Consider the following 14,505-nt stretch of genomic DNA (forward strand, 5'->3'; position numbering starts at 1 on the left):
ACGTTGCAGCTCAAATAATATATAATACAAATAACATTGCATTGCATGTAGCATGTTTTTTTCCATAAACTGCGTATTCACAACACAAGCTATGCAACGCAAATTAGGCATATATGACTAGCACGTAACTTGAGTTGCAATATTACATATATGTTGTGGATAAAGTGATTAATCTTATGTAGAAATAGGATGTGTTTGAGTGAGATAATTGACGTGTTTTAAAGCGGTTCATTTTACTGGTGTTCAGCGCGTTCAACTCACGCAGCTGAAGCGGGGGAATCCCAAACATATTGGATTACATGAATCCATATCTAATGTTTCTCTAGATGTTTCTTCTTCTGTTTATATCTTGAACTGCCATATTTTCATCAACAGAATGCTTTAATAAAAGTATGTCTTTTTCGTCTCGTATTCGTTATCGTTGACGAAATAAAATAAAAAAACTTTTGTCAACGAATGCTTTCATAAGTTATTATGTTGATGAGATTAACACTGTATGAAGGAAACATTCATAAAAATGTATTATTATAGACAGCTGTAATCAAGACTGCTTGATCAATACAGCAACACTGTGAAGATTTTGGAATTGTGTGTTTGGCAATCTCTCCTTCCTCAAGTTCCACTGGCATTTACGGAGATTTTTGAACCTTTTCTACATTGTTTTTGGGACTGTCTGTTCAGAAAGGTGTCGGACTGTCTTGTAGACATTCCAAGAAAGCGGTTCCAGGACTCCGCACAAGCCATAGTCCTCAAACCCTTTCCCTTGGAAACCACGAAACACCTCACGGGAGTAACAAAGCGGAGGTCAGCACACTCAACCCATCGCACCTTCTTTCTTTTATCACCTCTCTCTTTTTTTACAGGAAGTAGCTTTCAACACCTTATGTAATCTCCTGTGTTTTATGCCTTCACGACTTTTAGAAATTCACAACAGACTGGACTACACTGGCCCTTTTAATAGAACGTCCTTGCCATCTAGCCTACTTTTAAGTGGGTCCAATTCTGGAGACTAAAGCAGTCTCAACCTCCCCACATCCTTTTCGTGAGTAAGCATAAATACCGAGCAGCGTGACAGAGTAATCTACTGTCCTACAAATGCGGCCGTGGTGAGAAATTGTATTCTCCCATAGTGAGTCCGAGCGACTGAGATCCTAACTTTGTTTGGACAAGAATGTGATTTACCTAATCATGTTTGATTACAAAATTATTCTGATGAGGCTGAAATGCACATTTTTAGTAGCAATTTATATGCGCAAAGTATATTGTTGATGGGACACTCTGAGGAGGCAATGGTCTCATTTGTAGTGTACTAATGTAGTTTCATAATCATACTTTAGCAAGCACAGGCACGCTCCTGATGCATAATGTACTGCGTTTAACTGCAATACAGCATGAATAATGAATCTGATGAAATGTTTGATAACACCAATGCAGAAAAGACATTAGAGAGGAAAACGAGTTGTTTATCAGAGGTCAGTGCCGCATTGGCACAGTAAATTGTTAATACAAGGCATCAAATTTGCCAGGCAGTGCAGAAAATGATTGACCTAGATTCGACTGGTCGGGGGCCAAGCTTGCAGTGATTTATCCAGCTCTCTGTAATTACCTGACATGGTAGCAGCAGCTCGCAGCCCCACTGAGTGTTGCACCTGTGCAGGTGGAGTTTTTGGCTCTTGCTCCGCGCTTTAGCGCTGCGGGGTGGGGGAGACGGTCTGTGTTTGTTTTTGCGTGGTTTTAATTCCACTGCTTGTGTGTTTTTGTTTGCGCCAGTTAACTCGCACTTGCCCTGTAGCTCGGCCGACCCGTGTAAATGTACCTTGATCAAATGTTTTATACTCTTCAGCAGTGTTCATTTTTTATTTTAATCTTAATTTTTGTCTTTTGGCGAAAATGTCTTTAAAATTTAGTTAATACGTCTGGGTAAAAATATCGACAACAAACTCCCACGAAAATATAAACTAACAAATGTAAACTTTGGTAGTGAACGCAAAGTGCTCAGGCTTCACTTTAATTTAACGATTGTGTAATGGCAAATTTTTCTGGTCAAAGCGGGTTCAAGCTTACTCTATTTCTAAGTATTTATAAGTGATAAAATGATGAAACGAAAGAGGTATTGCCTCATGAGAAATAATGGCTCGTGTGTTTAAAATCCCACAAAGAGCATTAAAATAATTTGTGAAAGTGAAGAAATTAGAACCGAAATATTTTACTGTGTGTATGGCTGGTCAATATATATCGAATATTCACAATATAATCGTGATTTGGCCATTAAGTTTCAAATAGAGCGCATCAATAGACTAATTTCATGATTCGTCAGGGCTGCACAGTTAATCAAAATAACATCAAAGTGGCTATATGGTCTAGAAGTAGACCGATATATCGGTTTTACTGAATAAACGGTGCCGATAGTTGCTTTTTGGAACTTTTTATCTGCAAAAATCTATGTCGATGGATCCTGATAGCTTTTTCATAATTTGTCATTTCAAAATAAGTGTCCCCAGTGTATTTCATCCTGTGTTATGCACCAAATCTTCATTTCTTCTGGTTACTATTAGGATTTTGTGTTAAACAAAAAAACTGCATCTGAAATTTTATTTAATTTTATTGCCCGTCATAGTAAAGAAATATTTTTTTTTGACATTCTATAAATCGATTTTAAAAACTATCTGCCAATTAATTGGTTATCTGCATTTCCCACCACCTTTGTTATCGGTATCAGTAAAATCCACTATCGGTCGACCTCTAATATGGTCATATATGTGGGGGGCCTGGGTAGCTCAGCGAGTATTGATGCTGACTACCACCCCTGGAGTCGCGAGTTCGAATCCAGGGCGTGCTGAGTGACTCCAGCCAGGTCTCCTAAGCAACCAAATTGGCCCGGTTGCTAGGGAGGGTAGAGTCACATGAGGTAACCTCCTCATGGTCACTATAATGTGGTTCTCGCTCTCGGTCGGGTGCGTGGTGAGTTGTGCCACAGAGAATAGCGTGGGCCTCCACCAGTGCCATGTCTCCGCGGTAACGCGCTCAACAAGCCACGTGATAAGATGCGCGGATTGACGGTCTCAGACGTGGAGGCAACTGAGATTCGTCCTCCACCACCCGGATTGAAGTGAGTCACTACACCACCACGAGGACTTAGAGTGCATTGGGAATTGGGCATTCCAAATTGGGGAGATAATAAAAATGTAATAAAAAATATGGTCATATGTGATTGATAAACCGCAAAAGGCTGCGATTTAATAGATAACAGATAAACATGGTCTGCGTGCGCTTCAGAATAAACCACTGATGCGCTGATCTGTGTGCACGTGATTATTTCTCGAATTTTCTGTTTGTGCATTGTTTGTATCTTGCAGTGTTCTTTTTTTCTCATATTTTCATCAACAGTATGCTTAATTAAAACTGTTTGATTATTGCCATGATGCGTCGTCTTTGTCTTGTCTCTGTTTTCGTTGACAAAATCCAAAAAATCTCTTAAACATTTTCATCAGTAATTCCATTGACAAGATTAACACTGCTCTTGAGCTCACACTTTGACACTTTTGAGATTTTGTTTGTTAGTTTCCCACGATCCTTGAATTTTGCCTTTCTTGGGCTCATTATACAGGATCATTAACACATCATTTTAAACCACACCAGGCAATATGATTTGCCTGATTGCAAGGCACGGTATTGAACGCTGGTCCTGGATGCTTGATGAAGTTATTGATCAGCACTAATCTGCATCCCTTTTACCATTTAGCTACAGGCAGATTAACCTGAAAAGGAAGTGTGCTTTCCATTTTCACCCAGATCATTGAAAATGAAGCCCTAAGTTTGCTTATTATTTTTTAATTTGGTGTAATTTAAACAATTTCAACAGCTGTTTTATGGTTTATGAAGAGTTGGCTTAAATTAGAAGAAAACAATGCTAAATGCCAGCGGTCACTGGCTTTTTTTTTTTTTTTTTTTTTTTTGCGATTATTTGTTTATTTTTTACTAATGAAAGAAATAGATACATGTTGATCAGAGCCAGAATATAAAATGCCATTTATTAATGTTTATTGAACAATCTATTATTTTGTAGAGGGATGTCAAAGTGACAATTTTCGCCTATGATTTAGAAGCAAAACTACATATAAAAAATAAATAAACTTAGCATGAGGGCAGCCTCATTATTTTATTTTTACACAAAGATATGTAGGTCTATTACAAAAATAAGTAGACTTCATCACCCCATTTTGCATTATACGCCAATGGTGCGAGTCCAAAAATGGGATAAAACTAGTTTTTTTGTTATTTTTCCAAAGCTTGGACCCTCATGGAGAGCTCCTTATCTCTGGGATTTAACTATATAGAGCCTTAAAAATGGTGATACAAAAAGGAAAGTTTGTCCTGAACCAGAATCTAAAAGGATATTGAGAAATCTGTAATACTTCTGGAGTTATTGGTACTCCAAAAAAAAAAAAAAAAAGTGTACCCCCCCCCCCCATTTTTGTACGCACACCATTGGCGTAAAATGCAACGGGGGGTGATGAAGTCAAGTATTATTATTAAAGATGACACAATATACCGGGCTCCAGACTAAAAAAAAATGTATAAGGAGCCATTGGTTCCTAAATGGAAACATTTAGGAGCCAAATGACAGTTTGAGTTGCCACATCACAGAATTGCTCGATTTAGATTGTTGTTCAAAAACAAATAGAAAGCCAAAAAAAAAAAAAAAAAAAAGACATCTGATAGCTCATTAATCTGGTGTTTAATATACTGTATATCCTGTATAGTCGAGTGCACTAATGTGCATTTCCCTTTTGTCTCATAAGTTTTCACACTCCTTTCAGAATTTATACAAATATAAGAGATAAAAGATTTTTTTATTTTATTTAGCACTGCCCTTCAGAATCTGCATAACAGGTATATATATATATATATATATGGGAGTGCATATATTAAATTGATATATATATATAAATGTAAAAAAAAAATCTTAGTCTTTCTTTACTGGGATTAGATGGTCCAGACACAAAGACTACAAGAGTGCAAATTGAATGAAATCCCAGATGCAGTTTATTGTGCTACTCCAATCCCAAATAATAATAACCAGGAAAAAAAGAAAGAAAAGATTTGGTACCCATCTAGGGACTTTTAATTATAAAGAAGCCAGAAATACACATGGGACAACTATTCTGAAATATCTGCGCTCCCAGTTGTGAACTCACTGACGGCTGATTCGCTGAGAAAATGACTCGATTTCAAACTGCTAACCTGAGCTCCTGAGTTGAAACGAGCTCTTGTCGGGTGAATCATCATTAAGACCCGGTTCAAAAGAGTCATTTGTTCACGAATCGGACATCATGGCTCGTGCTGTGTTTGTTGCTGAGAGCTCATAGCATCAACAGAAAGGGTGAAAAGCGACGTGAGACACACCGGCACTCTTTAAGATGTATTCAATAACACACAAGATGATATCTGACGAAACCGCATATGAAAGCACACATCCAGACTGTCGCCAATGGATACTAGATTTTAAATTATTGTTGCGATTTAATTTATTTTTGGTCACATTTTCGTAGCAGTCTGGAGCCCTGATATTGTTGGCGCATGATACATTGTTTTAGCCATTTTCTAATGCAGAAGAAACATTGCCAGTTCTTGAGCAGAAAATGTTTATTATTTGTGCATAACCTAATTAATATTCATGAGTTTTGTGACATCACAATTCCCCCCCCCCCCCAAAAAAAAACAACAACAAAAAAAAACAAAAAAGTGACGCCCATGTACTAATGCAATATTTAGCCCAGTGTTTGTTCCATGTGTCTAGTAAATTACAAACTGTAGTTTATGCATTTACAATATTGCTAATTTTCCTGTTCAGCATATGTCATGTTATTAATTGTGCATATTGTTGGGCCTATGCAGTTCATGGTACTTTTAATAATTCTGAAGGATGTTTTTGTTTACTTTTATATGACCAGCAATACTGTAATGGGTCACCACTTTGTGTTCAATACAAAATCTGTGTCCTGAATCAGAATTCGAGAACCACTGGCTTAAATGTTTATTTTGTGTGTTCGTTTTGCAGCAGTGTTTTTGCACTAGTGATTCAAAGCAATGATGACGTAATGTGCAGACATGACCCAACATTTCATGCGTCTCATATCAATGTGACATCCCATACGCTTTGTGTTTATAGATTTCAGCTCTTCATATCTTTGAGCTGAAAGCATTCAGCATGTGGGCTTCCTTCAAAGCACTTCGCAACATGAATTTGAATATGTGGCAAAGAATCATCAGGCTTCTGGAGAGGAGCTTTCAGTTGTGTTTTAGCATTTTTGACATGCAACTCAGACTGAATCCTCACGATCTCAGCAAAGCTTTATCACTCGTGACATCTTTGCATTAGTATCTCGGGATGCGTCTGTGTTTTGCAGCAGCATTCCTTTAAGAACGCATTACTCTCTGCAGTTGATGTTTGTCTGCTGAGTTGTTTCATTAAGCAGAATGTCTTGGAACGTACTGATTATTATTGATTATGCATTAGAATTCTTTCCTCGTTTGACTTGTTGACTCAAAAGCCCTGCCACTGTCCAGTTTAGACCAGAATAAATTAGTTTAATTAGAAGTAACGGAACAAAGTTGTATGGAATGATGTTGATCCCGAATGGAATGTTTTGAATATGACTATCCATGACTCGAGGTAAAAAAGGCCACAAAGTGACAAAAATACCCCAGATATTTCAAATGTAGGGTCAAAAATGTCACCATAGTGATCTTTTATATGTAAAATTGTATTTTCTGTATCTGTTATCTGTTAAATTTGATATATTCCGTAATATTTTATTTCAGGCTTATGTAGTTACGTGTTTAGTGCCTCTGTAACCTGTTGTAACCTGTGGCTCTCAGATCTATTCATAGTCTCTGAAGCGAGGGTTGTTGAATGTGGAGCTAAAATCATGCCCAAACCAGTGAATGTCAGCTAATATCGTGAAAAATCTCACAACAGCAAGAAAACAGCCATTAAAATCTACAATAATGGCAGACAGAGAACGGTATAATCTGACATAGTAACCGGACGATTATTTATAATGTTTTAGCATACTGAAAAAACGTAAAAAAAAAAAAAACCCAGCTTGTCCAATTCACTAAATTATATTATTTGTGATCTAAATGAAAAAAATTGTGTTTCTCTTCTAAACTTGTTTTCTTTGCTTTCGATTAATGTAATTCTCTAAAATGTGCACTCTACTAGATTACATTATGTACGGTGAATGTGAAACAATTAAGTATGTTCAATAACAGCGCAATAAAATTTAATTTACTTAATTAAAATGAGCTAATGCAACACAGTTCTTAATTTAATTATGTTCAATCTACTATCAAATTAGAAATGTACTTAATCCATTTGTGTTGGGACTACATGAACATTTTTTGTTGACATCTGAAACTGAGAAGGGTATTTGTAGTTCACAACATGCTTTGCATGGGACTTAATGCGGCGAGTAAAGATGTTGGAATTAAGTGTTATTTTATGTATTTTTGAGCAAGATAAGAAAAGGGGGAGACTTGATAGTGTTTAATGTTGTTATTTTGGGATTTAAAACCGATTCTGTTATGCTGGGTTACCATTGTGATAAAGAGTGGAACTAATGCTTATAAGGACGGGAACACTATCAATATGCTGTATGATGCTTTATTCAGGGAGCAATTACTAATTAGCATTTAGCATGCTATCGTAGGCTATTGCTGGCTAAAAGTTAGCCAATTAGCATAACCTTAGGCTATATAAATACTTAAATTATTCATGTTAGGGACTCATTTAAAATCACTCTTAGGTTCCTAATTGGGTCATTTAAAAATAACTTTATCCTAGTTCACCTAAAAATTACATTTCTGTCATAGTTTACTCACCCTAATGTTGTTCCAAACCCATATGACTTTCTTTCCTATGCGTAACAGAAAAGAAAGAGAAAAGATTGAATGAATATCTCAGTCCGTCTTTTCAATACAATGGTAGATGATAGTAACTGGGGATGTTACGATTCGCGATTCATTTTCTCGATGCATCGATTACTAATCCTGCCAATTCATATGCATCGATCCTGAAATATTATTTTTTTAATCGAGAATCGTTAGTGTTGGTTGATTTAAACTGTTAAAAATCAAATGAATCTCGATTCAGCAAATTAGTATACAATATTTTAGAATATATAAATATTAAATTAGTTACATGTGCGATTTAAATGAGACATGCGCGGCTTCATTCTCTAGCTAGCGCATCCCGCGTGACCTCGCAGATCTCCCCTCACAGACATGTGCTGCACTCTTCCATCGCCCTTTACGAGATTGTGCCTCCTCTCCGTTCCATCTGTAACTCTCACTGAAACTTTATCTGAGCAGCTTTCCGAGTCTTTCGAGCACCTTAAATTTGATATCTCCCCCACAAGGCTACTATCTCACGAGCAAATGACAATGCGAGTCAAACGGGCTCAAACTTTTTGATACAGCTGCCAACTCACTGCGTGGCCACTAGATGGTCTGACATTAAGGGGAGCTTGGGGCAAAAATGGGATTAAAAATCATAAAAATGTGGGGGCAAAAAATGCCCTCGTAATGAATTTTTTTATTTGCAACCTTTGATACAGTTGATGTTGATGTAAATCAGACGTAATACATTCTCAGACTTAATGTATTTTAATGAATTGATTAAACTGACACATTTTATGTTTTAATTTTTTAGAAAAAACAATGCCCTCATAAAGGTAAATAATACTCTATAAATCAAATACAGGGGGCAAATATTGACCCTAAATGTAAAAGTTAATTTTTGACACTGGGTTGCTGCTGACATAAAGTGATTTAATTGTGAGGAAACTTATTAAGCCGTTATTATCTATAAGATGAAATAGTGCAATTTTACTGGTGTCATAGTTTAGTTGGGGACTTGGTGTGCAGAAAACATTTAAATTGAAATCATCTATTTGATTGCTTATCTCTTTTCTTTGAAACTGAATGTAGTCAGATGATGTTACTTCAGTGTTGGAATATGTTGACTAGTTTACTGATTCAGGGTCCCCACGGTCATGGAAAACCAGGAAATATCAGGGAATTTTAATTTTTGTGATTTCAAGTAAAGGTCGACCGATAGTAGATTAATTGGCCAATAATTTTCTAAAAATCGATGTATAGAATGATGAAGCATTTCTTAGTCTTTCCTTACTATGAAGGGCACAGACATTGAGGCTACAAGAGTCCAAAATGAATAAAATCCCAAAAGCAGTTTAGTGTGTAACCAAAATCCCAATAATAACCAGAAAAATTCAGTTTTGGTGCATTATGCTGGACTTTAACTATAAACAAGCCCGAAATACACCGGGGACTTACAATGCTCTATATGTTAATTACCAAATTAAGCTTTTTATAGCCTATATATTCACCAGATGAATATTTACTATTTAGTATACAATATATACTGTTGAAGTCAGAAGTTTACATACACATAGGTTGAAGTAATTAAAACTCATTTTTTTAACCAATCCACTGATTTAATATTAGCAAACTATAGTTTTGGCGAGTCGTTTAGGACATCTACTTTGTGCATGACATGAGTAATGTTTCCAACAATTGTTTACAGACCGATTGTTTCACTTTTAATTGACTATATCACAATTCCAGTGGGTCAGAACTGTGTGTATGTGTGTGTGTGTGTGTGTGTGTGTGTGTATGTATATATATACACAGTATATATTTCACAAGATGAGGTTTATTGATGAGGAATAAAAAAACTATCAGCAACTATCGGCAGAGATTTTGCCGATAACCAATAGTTCCAAAAAACAACTGTCTGCACCGATTAATTGGTAAAACTGATATATTGGCCTGCCTCTAATTTCATGGCCTGGAAAAGTCATGCAAATTATTACAAATTGTTTTAAATCAAAGACTTTTTATAGTGAAATCTGGAATATGGAATACTTTTCTAGCTATGTTCAGCTCTGAAATATTTTACTGGCACATTGTACTCTTGTACTATTATTATATTCCATGTAGCCTGTATGTACAGTATGTATTTAATATGTTTTTTTTCAAGTTACTTTTGGTGGAATAAACATATTTAAAGTCTTCTGAATGCATTCAGAAGACTTTAAATATGATGCATGAGTCGCTGCAAATATGATGCATGAGTTATATGGACGGCTTTTATGATACTTTTGAGTTCTTTTTAAGGTTTAAAGTGAGTCACTATTAACTGATATTGTATTGAAAAAATGGGGGAAAAGGATGTTCATTAAAATTTCCTTTTGTGTTCTGCATAAGAGAGTTTGGTGAAATAATTGCTTCACATCATTGGTTGAAAATGGTGTACTATTCTCCCTACAGCCCAAAGAAACTGTCAATGAGAATTAAGACACCTCAGCTTGTGGTTTTGGGATTCTTGATGTCATCAGCAGTGGTCTGCCGGTAATACCCATCTCAATATACCCCCCCTTTTCAGTGCTGCGAACGCCTAGCTGTCAGATCTCGCACAGTTGCTAGGAGAAGGAAAAAGAAATACTTTGATCTTAATTTTATCTAATGTTTTCCTGCCTTCACATCTTAATTGAATAATGTCTTGATAGACCGAACAACAGTGTCTTACTTTGTCCATCTGTGTGGATGTCGATTATGTCGTGTGTCGTTCACTCTCTTGATCAGTAATGCACCCCATGCTTGTGTTTAGCTTTAGAGGTGATGAAAATCTTGAATCATGAAATATTTGGGCCTGTGTCCATGCAGATGCATAAACATTCTGCTCTTCAAGTGGTGAGGAAAGAAAATGTATCAATATGTGCAGGCCGCACTGACACTCTGCTAATGCAGTTAGCTTCCATTTCATTTAAAAAGTACCCAATCGTCATACTTAAGTAAAAGTACAGATATATTAATGGAAATGGACTTAAGTAAAAGTTAAAGTAGCGCATCAGAAAAGTACTTTGTAAATGTATTAAAATAACTGTACTTATGTATCAAAAGTACAAGTAAATGGCATAACTTGACTAACGGTGTTGTCCGGTGTTCCCCTTGTGGTTTGGATTCAGATACACGAAATGAATAATTCAGACCAGTTTTCGAAACCGATTTGACCGATTCAAAAGAAGCAAATTGATCAAAAGATTTGACTCGAAAACTATTCATTCGCGAATCAGACATAACTATCACTGAGCCGCATGCAGTTTACATTTGCAGCTGTGTTATTTTTTTACTGTGTTGAGTGGCAAAAGGGTTTGGAGAAATGTATCGGAGTAAAAGTATTAATTTTCTCTTCAAAATGAAGACGTCAACAGAAATATATGTACTCAAGTAAAGTTAAAATAGCTAATAAGAAAAATACTTAAGTAAATATATTAAGATCAGCTAAATGCCCTTAAGTAAATAACATAACACGTTATTAACCATGTTTGGATTGAGGTTCCCCTTATGATTTCATATTCACAAAGCGATTCGCGAAACTAAAAATTCAGTCCAGTTTTCAAACCATTTTGACTGATTTGAAATAATCAAATTGATCTAAAGATTTGACTCAAATGATTCGTTCATGAATCGGACATCACAATCACGAGCCGCATGCAGTTTACGTTTGCAGCTGTGTTATTTTTTGCGCCGTTCAGTCGCAAAAGTAAGGAAAGGGTCTTGCAAAATGTTTTGGTGTAAAAGTATACATTTTCTATTCAAAATGTAGTGAAGGAAAAACTACAGAATTATTTATATTAAGTAGACTGTACCATTGTACAGTAATGAGGTATTTGTACCTTATCACTGTACTCCTCTGCTTACCTTATATGTAGTGGTCGACCGATATTGGTTTCTCAATGGCCCATGCCGATATGTCGAGACTAGGGTGGCTAATCATTTTTAAACTGATTCCAGAAAAGTCTACCCATCTTCCATTGGCTGGACAAATAAAAAGTCCCACCCCAAACTCACACCATTGGTCGAGTCACTGTTGCTGTGAAACAAACAGAGGAATGTTTTGATTTGATTCCTGCCACAAAGCTGCAAACTTTAGGTGAAATCTACCTACAAATGACTTTTAGTTGACGCTGCATGATCATAGTTATTGACACTGATGTTCTTTCATTTTCTTCAGGCCCGTAATGTCACTACAGGAGAGCTGGCTGCCATCAAGGTCATCAAACTGGAACCAGGTGAGCATCTTCGTTTACTTAACTTCCTTCCTTTTTAGACAGTCGTTTCTGGTTTTGCTCTTTATAATCATATTCTCTCTTTATGCTTTCCTAAACAGACAAAGTGACTAATTTAGGTTTGTTTTGGTGTTGCGTAGTGGCTCAGAATTGGTGAGCTGGAGGTTGTAGGTTTGAGCCCTGCAAGGAAAGCACCAACTTTCTCCATTGTGTCCTTGAGCGTGGCACGTAACCTCAGCTCAAGTTGCTCCAGTGGAGCATTGTTTCCTGTGATAAGTGTACTGTAAGTCACTTAGGATAAAAATGTTTGCTAAATGACTTCTTACATACTAAATGATGAACCACAGAGGAAAAAAACCCAAGACCTTTGCTCTTAGTCAATAAAGTCCTTTGGAAAAATCATAGATCGTTTCCATGTTCTCGTTAGTATTGGGTAACTGTTTACTCTTCATATGCAAATCAAATATTTGAATAGTTTTTGAAAAGTAATTCACTACTGAAGTGAAACTAAGTGCTCTAAACTCAGAGTGGCCAAATGTGTGGAAATATCATTGGCTGATTCCAGATGCACAACAGGGATTTCACGCTCTGATCATGGCAAACTCTGATGATTCGTGGCAGTGGCATCAAGTCGAAAGGCTTTTGATATAAAACAGACCAAATCAGGAGACATCAGATGGGGTCTGGGGTTTGATACGGTTTGACAATACTGAATATCAGTGTCAGGGTAAAGGATGCACCTGATTTATCCATGAGCCACCTGGTTTGATGAATGATATTTTCTTGCCTGAAGGAAACCAGTGAAGTGCAACTTTCATTTTGGATTTGATAGTGATTCTATTTGTGTGCTGTTTTGCTGTGCCAGCAGTAATTGCAGGATCAAAAGCAGACCTCAACATTTTTTTTTGCTGGTTTGAGATAAAAGAGGAAACAAATCAAAGCTCATCACCGTCCACAACTTCACCAGTGAGTAGTTGTTTGACGTCCATTACAGTTTCGCTGAGTAAAATTACAGCTCTTACATAGAACACAAAAGTGCTAACCATAGTTTCTGTCAAAACACAACAATTAATACAATTATTATTTTTACAGCAGAACTATGAGAGACTCAAAAGGATAAACTTGTAATTTTTTCTGTCTTAGCTGAATGTTAATGCTATGACATGCAGCATAATAACTGCTTTCTTTCTTGTATTTATCGAACACATCCCAATAAACATTCAAAGAACTAAGTGAACCCTTGGATTTAATAACTGGTTGAGCCTCCTTTTGCAGCAATAACTTCAACCAAGCGTTTCCGGTAGCTGCAGAATTTTGGAGCATTCTTCCTTACAGAACTGCTTCAGCTCAGCCATATTCATAGGATGTCTGGTGTGAACGGCTCTCATGAGGTCATTTCACAGCATCTCTATTGAGTTGAGGTCTGGGCTCTGACTGGGACACTTGAAAAGGTGGATTTTCTTTTTTTGATGCCATTCTGTAGTGGATTTACTTCAATGTTTAGGGTCATTGTCCTGCTGCATCACCCAACTTCTACTTTTTCCCTTGATGATGGCAAGTGGTCCAGGCCCCGAAGCAGCAAAGCAGCCCCAAATCATGATGCTCGCTCCACCGTACTTCATCGTTGGGATGATGCTTTCATGTTGGTATGTGGTGCCCTTTTTACGCCATACGTAGTGCTGCGTGTTCTTCCCAAACAATTCAACCTTAGTTTTATCAGTCCACAGAACATTTTCCCAGTAGCGTTGTGGAGTGTCAAGGTGGTCTTTGGCAAACTTCAGGCGCTCAGCTATGTTTTTGTTGTTACACAGTGACTTCCTTCGTGGTGTCCTGCCATGGACACTATGCCTGTTTTATATGTTCCTGTATAGTAGACTCATGAACAGAGATGTTAACCAGTTCCAATGATTCCTTCAAGTCTTCATCTGTCACTCTAGGGTTCTTTTTTTTTATCTCATTGAGCATTCTGCGCTTTGAGTCATCTTGGCTGGACGGCCACTTCTAGGGAGAGTACCCACAGTACTAAATCATCTCAATTTATAGACAGGTTATCTAACTGTGGACAGATGAATATTTAAGCTCTTCGAGATAACTTTGTAACCCTTTCCAGCTTTATGCAAAGCAACAATTTTTGATCGTAGATCTTCTGAGATCTCTTTTTTGCGAGGCATGGTCCACGTCAGCATATTATTCTTGTGAATAGCAAACTTAAAATGTTTGAGTGCTTTTTATAAGTCAAAGTAGCTCTAACCCACACCTCCAATCTCGTTTTATTAATTGAATGCCAGGTTTGCCAACTCCTGTCTCTAATTAGCATTTGTTGATGTCATTAGCCTAGTGGTTCACA

General features: G+C 36.8%; 1 protein-coding gene across 4 annotated transcripts in view; it reads left to right on the forward strand.

Moving 5' to 3' along the window:
* Positions 1-14,505, forward strand: part of LOC127425794 (mitogen-activated protein kinase kinase kinase kinase 3-like) — a 125,012-nt gene that overhangs the window by 14,551 nt on the left and 95,956 nt on the right. For all 4 annotated transcript variants that reach the window (XM_051672048.1, XM_051672050.1, XM_051672049.1 and 1 more), the window contains exon 2: positions 12,104-12,161. In XM_051672048.1, coding sequence (XP_051528008.1) covers positions 12,104-12,161 — 58 coding nt within the window. The remainder of the gene's footprint in view (positions 1-12,103; positions 12,162-14,505) is intronic.

The sequence above is a fragment of the Myxocyprinus asiaticus genome, chromosome 35, assembly GCF_019703515.2.
Source record: "Myxocyprinus asiaticus isolate MX2 ecotype Aquarium Trade chromosome 35, UBuf_Myxa_2, whole genome shotgun sequence".
Classification (NCBI taxonomy): domain Eukaryota; kingdom Metazoa; phylum Chordata; class Actinopteri; order Cypriniformes; family Catostomidae; genus Myxocyprinus; species Myxocyprinus asiaticus.